At 37.3% G+C, this 23,317-nt stretch overlaps 1 protein-coding gene across 1 annotated transcript in view; it reads left to right on the top strand.

The window, feature by feature from the left end:
- MRPL13 (mitochondrial ribosomal protein L13) overlaps positions 1-23,317 on the top strand; it is a 51,047-nt gene that overhangs the window by 892 nt on the left and 26,838 nt on the right. The window contains exons 2-3 of the mRNA XM_037010874.2: positions 2,422-2,545; positions 20,385-20,478. Of these exons, the coding sequence (XP_036866769.2) occupies positions 2,422-2,545; positions 20,385-20,478 (218 nt within the window). The remainder of the gene's footprint in view (positions 1-2,421; positions 2,546-20,384; positions 20,479-23,317) is intronic.

Below are 23,317 nucleotides of genomic sequence, written 5' to 3'. Positions count from 1 at the left end.
CTGAGGCTGAAACTGGAGTAGGTTTCAGGTGGAAGAGTAAGAGTTCAGTGTTGGGTATGTTTGTCTTCCCCCAATCCCTGCTCAAAGTGTGATTCCTTCCTTTGACTGTTACCCATGCCTGCTGAGGCAAATACCGAAAGTAAAATTAAACATATTAAAACTTTTATATCATATCAATTTGACATCGTGACAGCATTTTAATTTTTTTAAACAAATGTGGGGTTTCTTTCTATCTAAGTATTGATCTTCAGTGAAAATGGGGGGAGAACTTGGCTTTTGGTACATATGGCTTAAAAAACACTGTAGTGCAGATGCCAAGCAGACAGTTGGTACAGGTATAAAGTGGTCCAGGTTCAAATAAAGAGGTCCGGGCCAGAGATGTAAATTGGGAGTCATAAGCATACAAACGGCTTTTAAAGTTATAGATCTGGATGAAGTCTCTAAGGACGTGTGTAAAGAAAGACCAAAAACAGGGTTCTGGGTTCATTTCTGCATTTTAGAGGCAAGAAATAAGAGAAGAACCAACAAGTAGGGAAAAAACCAACAGAGGGTGGTGTCCTAGAAGACAGGTGAAGAAACAATACCCAGAAATAATTGATCAACCGTATCAAACACTGAGATGACCAATGGGTTTAGTAACATGAAGTCATAGTAACACTGGCAGACGGTAGAGTGATGGCGATGGTGGAGTGATGGCGATGGTGGGGGCTGTGCTGTGGGAGGATAAAAGGTTGAAATAAGCTGGAGAATGGAAAGAGACAAATTGGTGTAAAGACAACTCTTTGGATGAATTTCCTACAAAGGAGAGGAAAGAAATGCGGCAGTAGTGGTGGGGAAGGAGGTCAGGAGGGTTTTAACTTTATTATGGAAAATTTCAGTCACGTATGAAAGTAGGTATCACCCGTTTTCAAAGAACTCATACTCACTGTTGTTTCACCTGTACCCCCCCATTCACTTCTTTTCCTTATGAATATGAGGTAAATCTCAGACATACTTATTTCAGTAAGTAAATATTTCAGTATGTTCACTACAGGATAAGGATTCTTTTAAAAAATAAAATCCCAATAACATTTATCAAAGATAAAAGAAAGAATAACTAATTCCTTAATATCATCAAATGTCCACTATGTGTTCACATTTCCAATTTTTTTCATATAACATGAATATATAATATTTTTACAGTTTGTTTCTTTGGATTACTATCCAAAATGCAATAAGTAGCTATGTTTTTTAAGTCTCTCCTAATACTGATTCCTGTTCCTATTTCTTCTTTGTACTTTACTGAAGACACACGGTTGTTGTGTAGGGTCCCTGCTGTTTGAATTGTTTTATTTAGTTATAAGCTGAGAGAGGTAGGAAAATATGTGCTACAAGTTGTCTTTATTTGCAGAAGACGTGATCAGCTACATAAAAAAATCAGATAGAATCTACAAGAAGCTACTAGAACTGATAAGTTTAAAAAGGTTGCCGGTACAAGACCAATATAAAAAAATCAAGTGTATCCAAGCACCAAAAAATCCAAAACTTAAATTAAAAATACAGTACCATTTACAGTAGTATCAAAATATATGAATTATGGATAAATCTGACAAAAGATGTGTAAAGGGAATGAGGTAGAAACTAGAAAAATGAGAACAGGAGAAAACAGGAATTGGTGAGCAGTGTTATAGACCGATTTGAGATTTATGATAATTAAAAGTAAGCCAGTTAGCTTGGTTGTATATTTCCCATCATTGTGTAGCAACTTGTATATATACATAGAGAAAGTGTCTGGTCGAGATCTTTCTGGCCTGGAATTTTCTTAAGAGTTTGAAGGCACTGATGGGTACTGCAAAGACAGCAGTCTATGCCTGAGGCAGCCTCAAGATGTCTAAGGCAGCTTTTTAAAAATTTAAGCTTAATCAACATCATCTATCTGTTGTTGCCCAGCTACATGCTGCTGTTTAACTCTCCCTTGGAACTGAACTCCTGAACAATCCTCAGTTCCCAATTGGCCTATCATCTTTTAATCTATCTATTAACCTCAAAATATTTTTGAAGATCTTCATAAACAACTTCTACTTTTATAAGAGCTTTTCATTACATCTTCAGATTCTATTCTTTGTGATATAAAAATGTCATAATGTAAAAGAAAAAATATTTATCTGAAATGTTTTTAATAAAGCGTGATCCACATTGCTAATAGAAAAGCAGTCAGGGAAAATTACTGTGTTAATCTTTGCAGAATAGTGAGAAAAGACCCTCCCCACCCCTTTTCCAGAAATAGAAAACAAAACAAAAAAAATTACTTAGTGATTGGGTCTATTTTCAAAACAATTACTAACATTAACAGTAGAATACAAGCGATGATATGTAATGATCATCTCATTTTACTTAGTATTTCCATTTTAATTAGTATTTTGTTTTCTCTCTTTTTTTAAGCAATGGGCCACTTTTGCTCGGGTTTGGTATCTCTTAGATGGGAAAATGCAGCCTCCAGGCAAACTAGCAGCTATGGCATCAATAAAACTTCAAGGACTGCATAAACCTGTGTACCATCAACTGAGTGAGTATCATTTTAAATCTGTCATTAGTAACCATAGTTTTCATGCCAGAATAGAATCTTAAAGAAGTTTGAGCTGTTTTTAAGGACTTCATTTTTTCCCCTGGGATCCCTTGTTCCATCTTGCTAAAAATCCACTAGGCACGTAAATGAATTTGGTTTATCCATAGGAAAACCACACTGACCAGTTTGCCTGAGACAACCCCATTTTACACCATTTCCCCAGCAAAATTATCAGGAGCCCTCTTTTCATTTTTCAGAAATATCCTAATTTTTATTGTAAATTAAATGTCCACTCTTATTCATGACTCTTCACGTGGCAACATATATTTGAATAGACAGTTTTTGAAAATGAGGAAGTGAAGTTTGCCCTCTCCTAAAAACTCTTTCCCCCAGAAAGATATATAGGGCTGGCTGGGTATGGGAAGTTTCTCACTGTTTTGAATTAATAGATTTTTTTCATTTCTTTCTCCTTTTTCCAAAACAAAACAAAAAAGTTGTTTTCGTACTAAACGACCTCTGCTTGTTATAGGGTAATTTTGATTGACTTCACTTAACCTAGGCACCTCTATCTCTGTCCTGCAAGATATAGGTGTCAGTTTCTCGTTCTTCATTTTGCTTGACCTATCAGCAACCTTTGTTGCCAGAGATTACAGTTTTAACTTTTTATTTTGAAAGATGAAATTTACAAAAGACAAATCAATAGGCCTATCTATATATAAATATAGGTAATATTTTAAAGTTCACAGTAATTACGATAATGATGACAGAAATGTCATACACTTAGTATTTGGGTTGTTTCCAATTTTTTTGCCATTACTCTCAATATTCTTGTACCTTTTTCCAAGTGCACATGTGGAAGAGTTTCTTCAAGGTCTGTCCATAGAGCACGAATTACTGGTTTCAGTAAAAGTGCCTGGGAGGCTCATTAGTCTTTATGCTGATATCCTCTCCTGCTAGCAGATATTAATAATTTTTTTATTCCTCATCTTCAGTAACACTTGGTATTTTCATCCTTTGTAATTTTGACTATTCTGGTGGATGTGAAATGTATTCTGTGGTTTTAATTTGCACTTTCCTGATTACAAATGGAGCTGAGTATTTTTTTATTTGTAAATTGGCCTTTTATCATTGCCTCGTCTATGAAGTGTCTATACATGTCTTTTGCCCATATTTCCACTGGGTTGTTTGTCCTTTACTTTTTTCTGTTATTAAAAAAGTTGTCACATTTTCAGGAAAGCTCAAAGAATAATAAAGTGAATTTCTTTATGCCTTCAACCTATATTACACAATTATTAACATTTTCCCATTTATTTTTCTCAATAATTTGAAAATAAATCATAGATATCATTATATTTCCCCCTCACAATTCAGCATATGTCTCCTAAGAATAGTCTCCTAAGAATAGATATACTCCTGTGTAATCAAAATGATGTTATTACACCTACAAAAATGAACAATAATTTATACAATTTAACATCCAGTGCATTTTCAATCTGTAGTAGTCCCCAAAATGCTTTTTATACCTAATGAACTAGGATCCAACCAAGGTTTATGTATTGCCTGTAGTTGTTTTGTTCCTTTAGTCTCTTTTAATCTAGAATAATCCTTCTCTTATTTTTTTCTTGCCATTAACCTTTTTTAGGAGTCCAACCCAATTTCATGTAGAAAACACAAACACATTCTTCATGTGTCTCCTTGGATACCATTCTCTTTCTCAGTAACTCCTCTTTCTCAGTCTCTTTTGCTCTCTTTAACTTTCTAAATTCCCATATTGTTTTTCTCTCACTAAAAACTGGGAACGCCCCAGTTACCCAGTCTGTGGACCTCTCTTCACGTTCCTCAGGTGATCACATTCGGTCTTATGTCTATACATAGCAACTGTTTGTAAAATGGACCCCAAATTTATGTCTCCAGTTTTGACCCTTTCCCTGTATTTCAGGCTCACATAACCGGATTTCTACTCAGCAGATTTTTCTGGGTGTCTAATAGATGTCTCAAACACAATTTGTCCATTTAGAGATATCTTACTTCCTGATTTCCCCCACCAAACCAACCTGTTCTTCCACTTTTCCCCATGTCAGTTAATAGCATCCCTGTACTTTTAGCTGCTCTTGTTAGAAATCTTTGCCTCATCTGTGACTCCTCTTTGTTCAACTCCTTTTAAATAAATAAATAAATAAATAAATATTATATATATATATATATATATATATATATATATATATATATATATATATATGGAAAAAACATATATATATAGAAAACATACATATATCTGAAATCTGGGTATCTCTCATTACCTCTCTTCTACTCTAATTTTAAACCACTATACTCTCTATCCTGGATTAGTCCAAAAGCCTCCTACCAATCTCCCTGCATCTACTCTTGCCCCAGTAGCATCTTTTCTCCACAGGTCAGCTACAGTTATCTTTTCCAAATGAAAGTCAGAGCAGAAGCCAAAGTTCTGCTAATGCCCTACAAGGACTTACATGACATGGTCCCTGTTTCCTCACCAAGTTGATTTCCTACCTCTCTGTACCTTGAGTAATCTACCTAGGCTTTTTGCTGCACCACTGACATGCCTGCCAAGCACATTTTTGCATTAGGACCTTTACACTTTTTGTTCTCTCTGCCTGGATGCCCTTTCCCAGATATCTGCATGGCTTTCTCCTTCACAATTTCCAGATTTCTGCTCAGTTATTCATATTCTAAGAGAGTCTTCTGAGAGAGGCTGTTCCTTTGTCTGTTCACACTTTCTCTGTACTTTTACTTGTCTTTTTTAAAAGAAATGGCATTCACTTTTCACCTGACATGCTATTTAAATACATGTTTTCCACCTACCGCCACTAGAGTAAGTTCCAAGATGACCGAAACTGTGCCTGATGTTTTCACAGCTGTATCCCCAGTGCCTGACACATAATTGGAGTGCCAGAAATATTTGTTGAGTGAATGCATGTATTCATGAATATCAGTTTTTTTTTTTTTTTTTTTTCTTTCTTTTTTTTTTTTTTTTTTTTTTTTTGAGAGGGCATCTCTCATATTTATTGATCAAATGGTTGTTAACAACAATAAAATTCAGTATAGGGGGGTCAATGCTCAATGTACAATCATTAATCCATCTCAAGCCTAATTCTCGTCAGTCTCCAATCTTCTGAAGCATAACGAACAAGTTCTTACATGGTGAACGAATTCTTACAGAGTGAATAAATTCTTACATGGTGAACAGTACAAGGGCAGTCATCACAGAAACTTTCGGTTTTGATCATGCAATATGACCTATAAACCATCAGGTCAAATATGAATATTCATTTGATTTTTGTACTTGATTTATATGTTGATCCCACATTTCTCCTATTATTATTATTATTTTTATTTTTAATAAAATGCTGAAGTGGTAGGTAGATGCAAGATAAAGGTAGAAAACATAGTTTAGTGCTGTAAGAAGGCAAATGTAGATGATCAGATGATCAGGTGTGTGCCTATGGACTAAGTATTAATCCAGGCTAGACAAGGGCAGCAAGACATCCACGGATGCAGAAGATTTCTCTCAAAGCAGGGGGGGTGAGGTTCTGAGCCTCACCTCTGTTGATCCCCAAATTCTCACCTGATGGCCCCCCTGCGACTGTGCCTGTCTTAGGTTGTTCCTCCCTTGAGGAATCTTACCCGTCTCTGGCTAACCAGTCATCTTCCGGGGCCATACAGGGAAATGTAAAGTTGGTAAGTGAGAGAGAAGCCATATTGTTTGCAAAGGTTAGCTTTTTACTTCTTTGCAGATTTATGCCCTGTGGCTTCTATGCCCAGCACTTGTCTCGAGGTATCTTTACCACCTGGAGGAATTATGATACTCGGTAAATTCGATATGAGGCACGAATTCTATTTAAAGTTTGTAATTAGGAAGGAAGAAGAAAAGCTATAGATGTAGCATATGAAGGAAACTTGGGAGGATTGATTATTTCTTTGACATATCTTCTTGTATAGTACCTTAAGTATGTATAGGTTTTAAACTACTAACTAATTTGCACACACATATTAACATAATAGGAATACGGTGACATAAACAAAGCAAATCTATAATTACCAGCCATCTCCAGTGAAGCCAAGAAAACCATTTAGGCACCCTAGGCATTTGTGAAAATTTATCTATGATATGATGGATATTTTCCAACTGTACTTGAACCATCAGACAAATTAAAGCAGCCCATTTCTGGGATCTGTTCACATCCCATATGTTCTTTTAACCATAGATAGTCTATAGTCATGAGATTTTGGGGTGCTACAACTTGCACCCCTCCCAACTCCTGGTTGAGTTCCAACAGTACAGATCCAGTCAAATTCGTTGTCTCACTGTATGCACATGCCAGCCTAGACATCTCCCTCCTCCTTCTTATGGCAAGTCCAGGAGATGGTGGGCTGGATGCAGCCACAACCGCAGCATCGTCCGGATCCCTGTGGAGGCTTTTTGATGATCATCCCCCGGCACGAGTCCTCCAGAGAGTGCTGATGCCGGAAGCTCCTCCTCATATCGTATCTTAGTTCATTTTCTGGGTATCCAAGCTAGGCCTTGATCTTCTGCGTAGAAACAAACAGACCCTTTGCCCACACTTTGACATGCCCTCTATACCACTGTGCAGAACTCATTGGAGGTCAGCACACAGTAACTGCTTTTTTTTTTTTTTTTTAATTAAGAGAAAGGAATATTATCAGAAAAGAGTACCTCCATAGCTGATCATCTGACACCCTTTAAGTGATCAACATTAAGGATATTTAAAGCATGCGTTGATCCTTGATTTACCAATAGTTTTATCCTGTTAAGGAGTAATCCCCCTTTTCTTTCTTTCTTTCTTTTTTTTTTTTTTAATTTTTAATCTACACTTACCTCCGCTTGGCTTATTTCACTGAGCATAATACTCTCCAGCTCCATCCATGTTGCTGCAAATGGTTGGATTTTTCCACTTCTTATGGCTGAGTAGTATTCCATTGTGTATATGTACCACATCTTCTTTATCCATTCATCTACAGATGGACATTTAGGTTGCTTCCAATTCTTGGCTATTGTAAATAGTGCTGCGATAAACATAGGAGTGCATCTGTCTTTCTCAAACTTGATTGCTGCGTTCTTAGGGTAAATTCCTAGGAGTGGAATTCCTGGGTCAAATGGTAGGTCTGTTTTGAGCATTTTGATGCACCTCCATACTGCTTTCCACAATGGTTGAACTAATTTACATTCCCACCAGCAGTGTAGGAGGGTTCCCCTTTCTCCACAGCCTCGCCAACATTTGTTGTTGTTTGTCTTTTGGATGGCAGCTATCCTTACTGGTGTGAGGTGATACCTCATTGTAGTTTTAATTTGCATTTCTCTGATAATTAGCGATGTGGAGCATCTTTTCATGTGTCTCTTGGCCATCTGTATTTCTTTTTTGGAGAACTGTCTGTTCAGTTCCTCTGCCCATTTTTTAATTGGGTTATTTGTTTTTTGTTTGTTGAGGCGTGTGAGCTCTTTATATATTCTGGACGTCAAGCCTTTATCAGATCTGTCATTTTCAAATATATTCTCCCATACTGTAGGGTTCCTTTTTGTTCTATTGATGGTGTCTTTCGCTGTACAGAAGCTTTTCAGCTTAATGTAGTCCCACTTGCTCATTTTTGCTGTTGTTTTCCTTGCCCGGGGAGATATGTTCAAGAAGAGATCACTCATGTTTATGTCTAAGAGGTTTTTGCCTATGTTTTTTTCCAAGAGTTTAATGGTTTCGTGACTTACATTCAAGTCTTTGATCCATTTTGAGTTTACCTTTGTATATGGGGTTAGACAATGGTCCAGTTTCATTCTCCTACATGTAGCTGTCCAGTTTTGCCAGCACCATCTGTTGAAGAGACTGTCATTTTGCCATTGTATGTCCATGGCTCCTTTATCAAATATTAATTGACCATATATGTTTGGGTTAATTTCTGGGGTCTCTAATCTGTTCCACTGGTCTGTGGCTCTGTTCTTGTGCCAGTACCAAATTGTCTTGATTACTATGGCTTTGTAGTAGAGCTTGAAGTTGGGGAGTGAGATCCCCCCTACTTTATTCTTCTTTTTCAGGATTGCTTTGGCTATTCGGGGTCTTTGGTGTTTCCATATGAATTTTTGAATTATTTGTTCCAATTCATTGAAGAATGTTGCTGGTAATTTGAGAGGGATTGCATCAAATTTGTATATTGCTTTCGGCAGGATGGCCATTTTGACGATATTAATTCTTCCTAGCCATGAGCATGGGATGAGTTTCCATCTGTTAGTGTCCCCTTTAATTTCTCTTAAGAGTGACTTGTAGTTTTCAGAGTATAAGTCTTTCACTTCCTTGGTTAGGTTTATTCCTAGGTATTTTATTCTTTTTGATGCAATGGTGAATGGAATTGTTTTCCTGATTTCTCTTTCTATTGATTCGTTGTTAGTGTATAGGAAAGCTACAGATTTCTGTGTGTTGATTTTGTATCCTGCAACTTTGCTGTATTCCGATATCAGTTCTAGTAGTTTTGGAGTGGAGTCTTTAGGGTTTTTTATGTACAGTATCATATCATCTGCAAATAGTGACAGTTTAACTTCTTCTTTACCAATCTGGATTCCTTGTATTTCTTTGTTTTGTCTGATTGCCGTGGCTAGGACCTCCAGTACTATGTTAAATAACAGTGGGGAGAGTGGGCATCCCTGTCTGGTTCCCGATCTCAGTGGAAATGCTTTCAGCTTCTCGCTGTTCAGTATAATGCTGGCTGTGGGTTTATCATATATGGCCTTTATTATGTTGAGGTACTTGCCCTCTATTCCCATTTTGCTGAGAGTTTTTATCATGAATGGATGTTGAATTTTGTCAAATGCTTTTTCAGCATCTATGGAGATGATCATGTGGTTTTTGTCTTTCTTTTTGTTGATGTGGTGGATGATGTTGATGGATTTTCGAATGTTGTACCATCCTTGCATCCCTGGGATGAACCCCACTTGGTCATGGTGTATGATCCTTTTGATATACTGTTGAATTCTGTTTGCTAATATTTTATTGAGTATTTTTGCATCTACGTTCATCAGGGATATTGGTCTGTAATTTTCTTTTTTGGTGGGGTCTTTGCCTGGTTTTGGTATTAGGGTGATGTTGGCTTCATAGAATGAGTTTGGGAGTATTCCCTCTTCTTCTATTTTGTGGAACACTTTAAGGAGAATGGGTATTATGTCTTCTCTGTGTGTCTGATAAAATTCCGAGGTAAATCCGTCCGGCCCCGGGGTTTTGTTCTTGGGTAGTTTTTTGATTACTGTTTCAATTTCTTTGCTTGTAATTGGTTTGTTTAACTTTTGTGTTTCTTCCTTGGTCAGTCTTGGGAGGTTGTATTTTTCTAGGAAGTTGTCCATTTCTTCTAGGTTTTCCAGCTTGTTGGCATATAGGTTTTCATAGTAGTCTTTAATAATTCTTTGTATTTCTGTGGAGTCTGTCGTGATTTTTCCATTCTCATTTCTGATTATGTTGATTTGTGTTGACTCTCTTTTTCTCTTAATAAGTTGGGCTAGAGGCTTATCTATTTTGTTTATTTTCTCAAAGAACCAGCTCTTGGTTTCGTTGATTTTTGCTATTGTTTTATTCTTCTCAATTTTGTTTATTTCTTCTCTGATCTTTATTATGTCCCTCCTTCTGCTGACTTTAGGCCTCATTTGTTCTTCTTTTTCCAGTTTTAATAATTGTGATGTTAGACTATTCATTTGGGATTGTTCTTCCTTCTTCAAGTGTGCCTGGATTGCTATATACTTTCCTCTTAAGACTGCTTTCGCTGCATCCCACAGAAGTTGGGGCTTAGTGTTGTTGTTGTCATTTGTTTCTATATATTCCTTGATCTCTATTTTGATTTGTTCATTGATCCATTGATTATTTAGTAGCATGTTGTTAAGCCTCCATGTGTTTGTGAGCCTTTTTGTTTTCTTTGTAGAATTTATTTCTACTTTCATACCTTTGTGGTCTGAAAAATTGGTTGGTAGAATTTCAATATTGTGGAATTTACTGAGGCTCTTTTTGTGAGCTAGTATGTGGTCTATTCTGGAGAATGTTCCATGTGCACTTGAGAAGAATGTATATCCTGTTGCTTTTGGATGTAAAGTTCTATAGATGTCTATTAGGTCCATCTGTTCTAGTGTGTTGTTCAGTGCCTGTGTGTCTTTACTTATTTTCTGCCCGGTGGATCTATCCTTTGGGGTGAGTGGTGTGTTGAAGTCTCCTACAATGAATGCATTGCAGTCTATTTCCCTCTTTAGTTCTGTTAGTATTTGCTTCACATATGCTGGTGCTCCTGTATTGGGTGCATATATATTTAGAATGGTTATATCCTCTTGTTGGACTGAGCCCTTTATCATTATGTAGTGGCCTTCTTTATCTCTTGTTACTTTCTTTGTTTTGAAGTCTATTTTGTCTGATATTAGTACTGCAACCCCTGCTTTCTTCTCACTGTTGTTTGCCTGAAATATGTTTTTCCATCCCTTGACTTTTAGTCTATGCTTATCTTTGGGTTTAAGGTGAGTTTCTTGTAAGCAGCATATAGATGGGTCTTGCTTTTTTATCCATTCTATTACTCTATGTCTTTTGATTGGTGCATTAAGTCCATTTACATTTAGGGTGACTATTGAAAGATATGTACTTATTGCCATTGCAGGCTTTAGATTCGTGGTTACCAAAGGTTCAAGGTTAGCTTCTTTAGTATCTTACTGCCTAACTTAGCTCGCTTATTGAGCTGTTATATACACTGTCTGGAGAGTCTTTTCTTCTCTCCCTTCTTATTCCTCCTCCTCCATTCTTCATATGTTGTGTGTTTTGTTCTGTGCTCTTTTTAGGGGTGCTCCCATCTAGAGCAGTCCCTGTAGGATGCCCTGTAGAGGTGGTTTGTGGGAAGCAAATTCCCTCAGCTTTTGCTTGTCTGGGAATTGTTTGATCCCACCATCATATTTAAATGATAGTCGTGCTGGATACAGTATCCTTGGTTCAAGGCCCTTCTGTTTCATTGCATTAAGTATATCATGCCATTCTCTTCTGGCCTGTAGGGTTTCTGTTGAGAAGTCTGATGTTAGCCTGATTGGTTTTCCTTTATAGGTGACCTTTTTCTCTCTAGCTGCCTTTAAAACTCTTTCCTTGTCCTTGATCCTTGCCATTTTAATTATTATGTGTCTTGGTGTTGTCCTCCTTGGATCCTTTCTGTTGGGGGTTCTGTATAATTCCATGGTCTGTTCGATTATTTCCTCCCCCAGTTTGGGGAAGTTTTCAGCAATTATTTCTTCAAAGACACTTTCTATCCCTTTTCCTCTTTCTTCCTCTTCTGGTATCCCTATAATACGAATGTTTTTCCTTTTGTATTGGTCACATATTTCTCTTAGTGTTGTTTCATTCCTGGAGATCCTTTTATCTCTCTCTATGTCAGCTTCTATACGTTCCTGTTCTCTGGCTTCTATTCCTTCAATGGCCTCTTGCATCTTATCCATTCTGCTTATAAATCCTTCCAGGGATTGTTTCACTTCTGTGATCTCTTTCCTGACATCTGTGATCTCCTTCCGGACTTCATCCCACTGCTCTTGCATTTTTCTCTGCATCTCATCCCACTGCTCTTGCATTTTTCTCTGCATCTCATCCCATTGCTCTTGCATTTTTTTCTGCATCTCTGTCAGCATGTTCATGATTTTTATTTTGAATTCTTTTTCAGGAGGACTAGTTAGGTCTGTCTCCTTCTCAGGTGTTGTCTCTGTGATCTTTGTCTGCCTGTAGTTTTGCCTTTTCATGGTGATAGAGATAGTCTGCAGAGCTGGTACAAGTGACCGCTGGAAGAGCTTCCCTTCTTGTTGGTTTGTAGCCTTTTCCTGGGAGAATAGCGACCTCTAGTGACTTGTGCTGGGCAGCTGTGCGCAGACAGGGCTTCTGCTTCCTGCCCAGTTGCTTTGGGGTTTATCTCCACTGTTGCTGTGGGCTTGGCCTGGCTGGGGCTGTTCCTCCAAAATGGTGGAGCCCCGTTGGAGGGGGAGCAGCCAGGAGACTATTTATCTCCGTAAGGGGCCTCTGTGCTCCCTGCTGCCCAGGGGGTTAGAGTGCCCAGAGATCCCCAGATTCCCTGCTTCTGGTCTAAGTGACCTGTCCTGCCCCTTTAAGATTTCCAAAAAGCACTCTCCAAACCAAAACAACAACAGCAACAATGAGAGAGGGAACAGAAAGGAAAAAAAAAGAAAAAACACGCGATTTTTTTTTTTTTTTCCTCAGTTGCCGGTCCCAGGCACCCGCGCACTGGTCCTGCTGCCCTGTCTCCCTAGCACCAGGGTCCCTGTCCTTTCAAGGCTTCCAAAAAGCACCCACCCACCGGTCCCGCAGGGAAGGAACGCTCAATATTCTTGGTCCTCAGGCACTGGTCCCACGCACCCGCTCACCAGTCCCGCCGCCCTGCCTCCCTAGCACCGGGGTCCCTGTCCCTTCAAGGCTTCCAAAAAGCACTCGGCAAAAAGAGAGAAAAAAAAGGGGAAAAACGCGCGATTTCTTCCGTCCTCAGGTGCTGGTCTCAGGCACCCACCCACCGGTCCCACAGGGAAAAATGCGGGATATTCTTTGTCCTCAGGTGCCGGTCCCAGGCACCCGCTCACCAGTCCCGCCGCCCTGCCTCCCTAGCACCGGGGTCCCTGTCCCTTTTAGGCTTCCAAAAAGCACTCGCAGAAAAGAGAAAAAAAAAGGGGAAAAACGCGCGATTTCCTCTGTCCTCAAGTGCCGGTCTCAGGCACCCGCCCACCGGTCCCGCAGGGAAAAACGGGGGATATTCTTTGTCCTCAGGCGCCGGTCCCAGCCACCCGCTCACCAGTCCCGCCACCGTGCCTCCCTAGCACTGGGGTCCCCGTCCCTTCAAGGCTTCCAAAAAGCGCTTGCCAAAAAGAGAAAAAAAAAAAAAGGGGAAAAACGCGCGACCTCCTCCGTCCTCAGGCACCGGTCTCAGGCACCCGCCCCCAGGTCTCGCAGGGAGAAACGCGGGATATTCTTTGTCCTCCGGCGCCGTTCCCAGGCACCTCCTCACCGGTCCCGCCACCCTGCCTCCCCAGCAACGGGGGCCCGTCCCTCTAAGGCTTCCAAAAAGCGCTCGCCAAAAAAAAAAACTGCTCCGGTTTCTCTCCACCCGCCGGGAGCCGGGGGGACGGGCGCTCGGGTCCCGCCGGGCTGGGGCTTGTATCTTACCCCCTTCACAAGGCGCTGGGTTCTTGCAGGTGTGGATGTGGTCTGGATGTTGCCCTGTGTCCTGTGGTCTCTATTTTAGGAAGATTTTTCTTTGTTATATTTTCATAGCTCTATGTGTTTTTGGGAGGAGATTTCCACTGCTCTACTCACGCCGCCATCTTGGCTCCCGTCCCCTGAATATCAGTTTTAAGAAGGAAGAAATTACTTTTAACCAGGGTTCTAGCATTTAAGTTAAGTTAGATTTTGGATATGTAGAGCTCAGGGGAAGAGTATTCTGTAGGGTTTGATTTTGGCAAGAACAAGGATTTGTGATTTCCACTATTATACTTCCTCCTGAAACCTTTTTTCTTCACTTACTGAAAATTTCAATATGGTATCAAAATAAGCCCATCCCCTATGAAATCTGTAAGTACAGAGTATGAATTTAAGGATTTTGTTATGTTAATCTTTGTAGTACAAGCCTTAGTACAATATCTAGTCCAATAGATGATTATCAGAAATATTCTGGGGAATGACACTTTTAAAGAGATATTTTATGAGCACAGTCAGTTCTCATTTTTCGCTGTGATTATGTTCTTCAAAGTTGCCTTGAATGCTGAACTAGTGAACACTGAACTATTGCTTCCTTCCACGGGAAATACAGAGTTAGAGTCCTCTGAGCCTCCAGTCACACCATTTTTGTCAACCAGTCAGTACGTAGCCTTGTTCCATGTGTTTCTGTTTTAAGACACCGTGTGTGTGTGTGTTGTGTACATATGTAGAGAGACAGAGAAAGAGAGAGTTGATTATCTTTAACACAAGTTCATAGAGCTAATAACCAACAGCACTGTAACTCATGCCTGCAGGAAGCCTATCTAACACATATTTTCTCTGTAGGACACACTGCAGCTTTCTTACACTGAGGAACACTAGCTAACTCAACACTTCAGCATCAGACCTAGGTAGTTTAAACAGTAAAGTCACTAATAAAAAGCACAAATATGCCAAGAACCTGGCACTAAATAGACCACAAAAAGGACACTTGTTCATAGTACAAGAGCTGAAACAAGAACATAGAGCATCACCTTTTTAATCCTCAGCTGGAAAGGTATGCATCAAGCTAGTCAAATTCTTCACTGCTCTGTGCATGTCTGCAAATGCCTGGGAAAGCACTGCAGGCATTGATTTGGGGATCACAAATAAATTTTAGAGAGTAGGCAAGTTTGTAATACAGAGTCCATGAATAATAGGAGCAACTGTACTTTGAAATTAAAATAATGATCAGACTTATGTCCAATTATAAATCTGTTAACTTTAAAAATATCTTTTTTGGCTGACAAGAATTCCATAGTCATAGAATTACCAATTCATAGAATTGTTTAATTCCTGATGACTTTAGATTTATGCTTAACTGTCTCACTGATAGATGAGAAAACTAAGATCAGAAGAACAGTGACTTCCTCACCGTCACTCAGCTCTATTACAGTAGAACTGGGGCCCAGGCACTTGGTTCCTTATAGTAAATTAATAAATACTATTCCACCTCAATATCTTGTTTCTTAGCCACTTGTTTTTTCCTTAGCAATAATATCAGTAAGGCAATAACCACATCTACTTAGATTGTTTTGTGGAAATGCAAATGATACAGAATTTGGGGAAAAGTGGAAGCAGTGGTAGTCACTTAATTTACTTATTAAATTATAGCTCTTATCTGTCCACCAACATAGTTCTGCTTCCTTACAAGCAAGTCACTTTATTGCAGAAAGTACTCCTCAAGTACTGATGCACATTATGCTAGAGTACCAGAAGAACTTCTGTGGCTTGCTGTCAGGTCATCCTTTTCTAGGAAGAGAGGATACCTTTTCTAGGAAATTAGAAATTAACATTTTAAAGGTTGACTTATATTTTTGTTTCACTATGTTTAATATATAACTGTATTGGCAAAACATTTTGTGTCCACAAGATGTCACTAAAACGAAAAAACTGAAATTGCAAGCAACTTTCAATTTACAAATGTTATGTTTTTAACTTTATTGTAACATTTCTTGGTTTAATTAGTATTTATTATGTGCTCATAATTACTATAAACATATTTATTTGAAAATTGACATATAATTTCCCAGAAAAATAATATTACAAATGATGGTTTTATGTCCAGGAGTGCCTGTAAAAGTTAGCCAATAATATGTCTCAACATAACATATACAACATATGAACTACTTTATAGGTCCAGTGGATTTTGTAAAGTGTACAAATGGTAAACTATATAGATAGAAAACTGACTTTCCTTTTAAAAGGTAATTTTTTATGGACGATGTGGTCTGGGTCAGCAAGGAAATGATGCAGAACTAGGAAAAGAATTTCTTCTTCCTCCTGATTAGAGCTGCCCTCTTGAGTCTGAGACTTGGGACCTTTTTGAACGTGTTTCTTTTCCACTGATAAAAGAAAGGATAATTTTTTCATTTTTCAATAAATGAAAAATGATAGTTTTTGGATTATTATTTATTCTTCATAAGGACTCTGTTCTTTCCACTGCCCACACATTAATTAGTTGGAGAGGATTCTGTGAACATCTAAAAGAAGAAGAGTGAAAGCTTTCTTTAGCATTAGCTAAAGTTATTAGATTATCTAAGAATACTCCTGGTCTACATGGAATGAAATGAAATAAAACTTGCAGAGTTCTTGAAGTTAATGTTATGAATAATAGCACACCAAACAATTCAACAAAGATTGGATTAAATCTAATCTATGGTATTCTGCCTTGTATTATGTACTTAAGTCTTTTAAGGACTTAATTAGAGAAGAAAAAGTTCAGAATGCTTTTCTTAAAGTTATCCAGCTAATGTATTTTTCTCTCTTATTATTCAGTTAAGATCCAATCTATTTCAAATGTTAATTACTATGTAGTCTTAATTTTTTAATCTTAATTGCTCAGTTGTTCTTCAAGCCACTATTAGAATGTCATTGTACAAAGTACTGAGGAATACTCCAGCTTTTATCTAGAATACTTACTTTTTTGGGAACTGAATATTTAGAGCTTGTGAATCAATTTGAACAACACCTTTTATTCCCATCATGATGTCTTTGCACTCAATAGATTTTGTGATAACCTACCTATTTACCCATCATAGTGGCCATGCACAAGTTCAGGGGTGCCAAAATTAATGTTGAAATAGGCATTTGAACATTTGTCTTTCAAGGTTGGAAACAAACATAAAGGCCAAAAGCCTTTATCATAAAACTGAAATAGCAATTTTTCAAACATTTGTCAAATCAAATCTTGTAAGGAGACCCAATACAAGCATACCTCATTTTATTACACTTCACAGATACTGAATTTTTATACAAATTGAAGGTTTGTGGCAACCCTTCATCTAGCAAGTCTGTCCACACCATTTTTCCAAGAGCATTTGCTCTCTTTGTGTCTCTGTGTCATATTTTGCTAATTCTTGAAATGTTTCAAACTTGTTCATTATTATTGTCCTTGTGATGGTGATCTGTGATCAGTAATCTTTAGTATTACTGTTGTCATTGTTTTGGGGTACCATGAGCTATGCCATATAAGACAGAGAATTTAATCAATAAATGTTGCGTGTGTCCTGACCGCTCCACCAACCAGGTGTTCCTCTCTCTTCCTCTCCTTAGTCCTCCCTATTTCCTGAGACACAACAATTTTAGGATCAGGTCAATTAATAACCATACAGTGGCCTTTTAAGTGTTCAAAGGAAAGGAAGAGTCTCTCATTTTAAATCAAAAGCTAGAAAGGATTACATGTGTGTTAACTAGAATGATGGGATAATAATACTTTGGGGACTATCAAGTACAGCAAGTAGAATGGCTTACATGGTACATGTAGTGGTATGGGAAGGAACTGGTTAATAAAGCTAGAAAATTGGAGACTGTACTGTTGGTCTCCCTGAACCCTTGGACCTGAGGAGTTGGTACCTTGTGAAGTACAAGGTGACTCATAGCTTTAACCTAGGAGCAGTATGTTGAGACTGATTTCTGAGCTCTTCTCAGAACTTAGCAGAAAAGGGTACATGATCAATTAGTGAGTGGTGTTATTGTGTCTGTGTGGCAGTACACCAGCCACTTGTTTGCCATCCGGGCACAGTAACAAGGATACATACAATTTGTTTTGAAGTCACTGGAGTTGAATTTGAATTTTAACTCTACCACTTATTAACCATAAAATCTTAGCTGAGTTGTTTAACCTCTGACTCAGTTTTCTCATTAAAAAATAAAAGCGGTTGGGGGCAGGAGGTAGGTAAAACCACTTTCAGATGACTGTGAGACTTAATTTTAGAAAGTGAATATGAAATACTTAGCTCAGTCCCTTGCATGTGGAAGATACTGAGTAAATGTTAACTTTTCATCCCCCCAGGCAATTTTGAAGAAAAAGTATGAGTTAGTTCTGGCTGAGGGGAGAAAAGGAGTCAAGTACAGGAGCTGCAGAACTGAGAAGCACGTGGAGAGTATAACCCATGATACCCTGACATGGAGCTTTTCGAATTTTCACATTAATTGAATTAGGTTGAATTTCATTTGATCATTTAATGTAGCACCTAGTATTATAAAAAGACATCACATAAGGTTACAAATAGAACGTGAACATTTTTTTCAATGAGCTCATAATAAATAAATAAATAAATAATTCATAGATTAAATCCAACCAGTCATTCTTACTTCAGTGTGAAAGAAGTGCCTGTTCTTGTGACTGACCATGGGCAATTTTCTTAAACTCTTTGTATAAAGTGGGGATTAAAAATAGCACCTACCTCAAAAAAAATAAATAAGCTCATAATTCCTATTTCTAAAATTGCTTACTAAACTTTAATTTTTAACATTTTTTTTTAATTTGAAAGAAACTAATTTCTCTTTGAACATCTCTTGATCAGGCAATAGAGCTCCAATTTATATACATTGGTGCACATTATAAAATGTAAAATCTTTTAAATTTTTAAATGGTCTATTTATTTACCTTAGAAATTTGGACAATGATTGTGCTGTATTCAGGATTTCAGACTATAACAATATTTGCTTTTGTTTTATATGTAATGCAGTTAAAAGCAAATATTTAGTTGCTAGTTAATTTTATTTAGACTCAATAGAGAAGTGCTTCTAAGAGAATAATATTTCCCAGTTTAGATGTTACTACCTTTAGAGCTGAAAGAACATGATTTTTATCTGATTTGTGGTATTCTTTTTAATGTCTCTTGAAAGATCCTTGTTGATCTCTGCCAATGTTTTGAGAAGGTCAAGGTGCTTTTGCATAGTTGAAGTTTAAACAACATGTAAAACATAAATTTAGCTGAGGTGGAAAGTTACAGATTCTATTTTTCCTCCACAGTGTGTCCGAATAGTGTGTTAAATAACTTGGTATGTGAACTGTGGCAAATCACTTAATCTTAACAGGCCTTAGCTTCTTCAACTGTAAATATCTGGATGAAAGCTCAGGTAATTATTTCAGCTTTCTTTGGGACTATATAGCTATCTTCTCACCCTCTTTTTTTTTTTTTTTCCCAGCTGCCTTAGTAGCCCACCACAGGTCACTTTTAGAAAAATAGTCACTTAATTCACCAAATACTGTCACACTATCTTTTCAACCCACTAACAGCAAGCTTCCCAGTCTTTCCTTCACACCTCCAGATTCCCTGTGTCTCTAGTGAAGAAAACCCACCTGCTTTTTATCCTCTTTCCTTCACCCTTTTCTTCTGTACACAATGTACTTCTCTCTGAAAATTGTCATTCAAAGTCAAAGCTCTGCCAAGAATCTTATGATGTAATCTTCAGTTTTCATACACCGTACTTATACTTTTTTTTGCAGTGATGTTTTTCTTGAATAAGCTTTTACAGTCTTTTGAGGTTTTTCTATTAGTGGAATAGGCATTTAGAAAATGTTTGTGTTTATTTGATTTTGTCATGTATAGTGATTGGTGAAAACTTGCATGTTGATTTTCTACTTTTTTTTTTAAATTGAATGGCCAAACTTAGGGGTACTTTTCACTGGAAAATTAATCAAATACATATATTTTAATTTTCAGGTTATCTGTCATATAAAACATGTATACAGGATGGCAGTTTACTAGTTAAATGTCATTGGAAAAAGCCTTGGGTTAGTAGTTAAGCCTAAGGTCTTAGTGCTGTATTGTTCTTTAAATTTGAGAGGAAGAATCAATTGTCATGTTGTACATTTGTTTTCAATTTCCCTACTGGTAAAACATACCTTTTTATATATATATATGCATATTGTTTTCATTTTCTCTTCTATTTTTAAGGGCAAATTTGTATTAGATATTTAAAGGTACTTAATATAAACATTTTAGTGAAATGTAATTATTAATGGGAAGAGACAATAAGGTAACAGTGGTTTATTTTTGAAAGATGTGTTGTTATTGGCACCTCTATTAAATTCTCTTTTACCTTCTACTGTTGAGATTTCCAAATGTCCAGCCAACTTTTTCAGTACTTACGTGGTATGTAAGAGAGTAACAAATCTGTTCAAGGATTTTGATGTTACAGTATGACTTGCTTTACATTTTTTAATGTGTTGTTTGGACTTTAATAAAATTTATAAATAACCAAGCCCACCTTTTCTTAAAGTCATGAATTTTCATAAAAAATATTTTTCTCTTCCTTGTTCCTTTTAAATCTAGGTGACTGTGGGGATCATGTTGTCATAATGAACACAAGGCACATTGCCTTTTCTGGAAACAAATGGGAACAAAAAGTATACTCCTCACATACTGGGTAAGAATGCCCTAGTCAAGGAAGGTAGGCAGTTGAAATGTATTACTTTAAGAATACTGTTGATCATATTTAACAGAAAAAGGTGTTTTTGAAAATCAACATTAAAGAAAATACTAATTTTGCTCATGCTACATGTATAATTTATTCAATCAAAAAACCACAAAACTGTACCAAATGCTGGTTATTACCTGACACTATCTGTTTTTTCCTGGAAGCTTTTCACATAACCTCTCCAATCTTGATTACTCTCATTTTTAGTCAATTTTCTCACTTCTTTTTTTCTGCTTTCTGTAATTTGTCTTACTGCTGTTTCCAGATCCATCTTGAGTATCTGAAAGTACCTGAGATGTTTAAGGAATGATAAGCAAAATTCAAGTTCAGAAGGTACCTAAAATCTCCATTACACACCTTGCAAGATACAGATCTCTCTGCCTGTTTAAATAATAACGATCTCTTAGCTCATGAGGCAACCCATTCATCCCACCTTGTAATGGTCTTAATTTTAGAAAGAGCTTTATGCTATGGAATCATAATTCATTTTTCTCTAGCTTTCACATTGGTCTTGGGACAGTGTAAAATAATCACATCTCTTCCACAGGACCTCCTTCAGATAATTTTGAGACGTCATCAGCAAGTGCCCACTGCTGTGTCTTTTTTCCAGGCTACACATCTATAATTCCTTTAAAGTGCTTTATATGGCTTCCCTTCACAAATCCCCATTGTATTTTGGTCACTCTTCTCTATTTTACAGTGCCCAAAGAGGAGGACTAATAATCATTCCTCGTCAGTATCTTTCTTAACTAAATACACTCAACTGGCTGTCATCTGCTGGTTTTCTGGTATCATGTGACTCCATCTTTCTGTTAAGCAGTCCTCTATTGCAGTAGAACTTTTCTTCAAGTCCATATCGCTGTGTGGTACAGTTCACTATCAGCTAAAACCAAGTCTTTCCCAAAAATGCTGCTATTCAGCGATATCTCTTTTCTGTGTGTTTTAGTTGTATTTTAATCCAACTGCAGTACCTCAAGTTTACTCCATGTTAATCCATTAAAACCTGGCTCAGGTGTTACCTCTTCTGGAAGCCTTGCCTATTTCCTCATCCCCCATTGTGTTAATTATGTTTCTCTGTTTCTATTGACTTTTCACTTAGTGTCTTCACTTCACTGGAAATAGCACTATTATAGTGCTCATAATACTTTATTACAATTATGAATTCAAAACTTGACTTTCTATTTGTAGTTCAGTACATGCTAATTTTAGAAAATACAGAAAAATTTAAAGAACTAAAAATCACCTTTTATCCTATGACAACATTTTATTAGGTATACAAGTTTATATCCTTTTCCCCTTTAAATTCTTAAAAAGCCTTTTTTATACCTTTTCTTTTCAGTCATTGTGTACTAGTACACAATATGATTTACTACACTTAATCATTGCTCTATTTTAATTAAAATTTTACTTTTATAAAAGAACTGGAACATTCCTATACACTAATGATGATCTAGCAGAAAGAGAAATCAGGAAAAAAATTCCATTCACAATTGCATCAAAAAGAATAAAATACCTAGGAATAAACCAAACCAAGGAAGTGAAAGATCTATACCCTGAAAACTATGGGACACTCTTAAAAGAAATTAAAGAGGACACTAATAAATGGAAATTCATCCCATGCTCTTGGCTAGGAAGAATTAATATTGTCAAAATGGCCATCTTGCCTAAAGCAATCTACAGATTCAATGCAATCCCTATGAAAATACCAATAGCATTCTTCAATGAAATAGATCAAATAGTTCTAAAATTCATATGGAACCACAAAAGACCCCGAATAGCCTAAGCAATCCTGAGAAGGAAGAATAAAGCAGGGAGAATTATGCTCCCTGACTTCAAGCTCTACTCCAAAGCCACAGTAATCAAGACAATTTGGTACTGGCACAAGAACAGACCCACAGACCAGTGGAACAGACTAGAGAGTCCAGATATAAACCCAAGCATATATGGTCAATTAATATATGATAAAGGAGCCATGGATATACAATGGGGAAATGACAGCCTCTTCAACAGCTGGTGTTGGCAAAACTGGACAGCTACATATAAGAGAATGAAACTGAATTATTGTCTAACCCCATACACACAAGTAAACTCAAAATGGATCAAAGACCTGAATGTAAGTCAAGAAACCATAAAACTTTTGGAAAAAAATATAGGCAAAAATCTCTTGGACATAAACATGAGCAACTTTTTCATGAACATATCTTACTGGGCAAGGGAAACAAAAGCAAAAATGAACAAGTGAGACTATATGAAACTAAAAAGCTTCTGTACAGCAAAGGATACCATCAGTAGAACAAAAAGGTATCCTACAGTATGGGAGAATATATTCATAAATGACAGATCCGATAAAAGGTTGACATCCAAAATATATAAAGAGCTCACACACCTCAACAAACATGAAGCAAATCATCCAATTAAAAAAATGGGCACAGGATGTGAACAGACACTTCTCCAAAGAAGAAATTCAGATGGCCAACAGACACGTGAAAAGATGCTCCACATCATTAATCATCAGGGAAATTCAAATTAAAACCAGAATGAGGTATCACCTCACACCAGTTAGGATGTCCAACATCCAAAAGACAAACAGCAACAAATGTTGGCGAGGATGTGGAAAAAGGGGAACCCTCCTACACTGCTGGTGGGAACGTAAACTAGTTCAACCATTGTGGAAAGCAGTATGGAGGTTCCTCAAAAAACTCAAAATAGAAATACCATTTGACCCAGGAATTCCACTTCTAGAAATTTACCCTAAGAATGCAGCAGCCCAGTTTGAAAAAGATATATG

The sequence above is a fragment of the Manis javanica genome, chromosome 2 (genome assembly GCF_040802235.1).
Source record: "Manis javanica isolate MJ-LG chromosome 2, MJ_LKY, whole genome shotgun sequence".
Classification (NCBI taxonomy): domain Eukaryota; kingdom Metazoa; phylum Chordata; class Mammalia; order Pholidota; family Manidae; genus Manis; species Manis javanica.
Note: the sequence above shows the minus strand (reverse complement) of the source record. Positions and strands in the feature narration are given on the sequence as shown.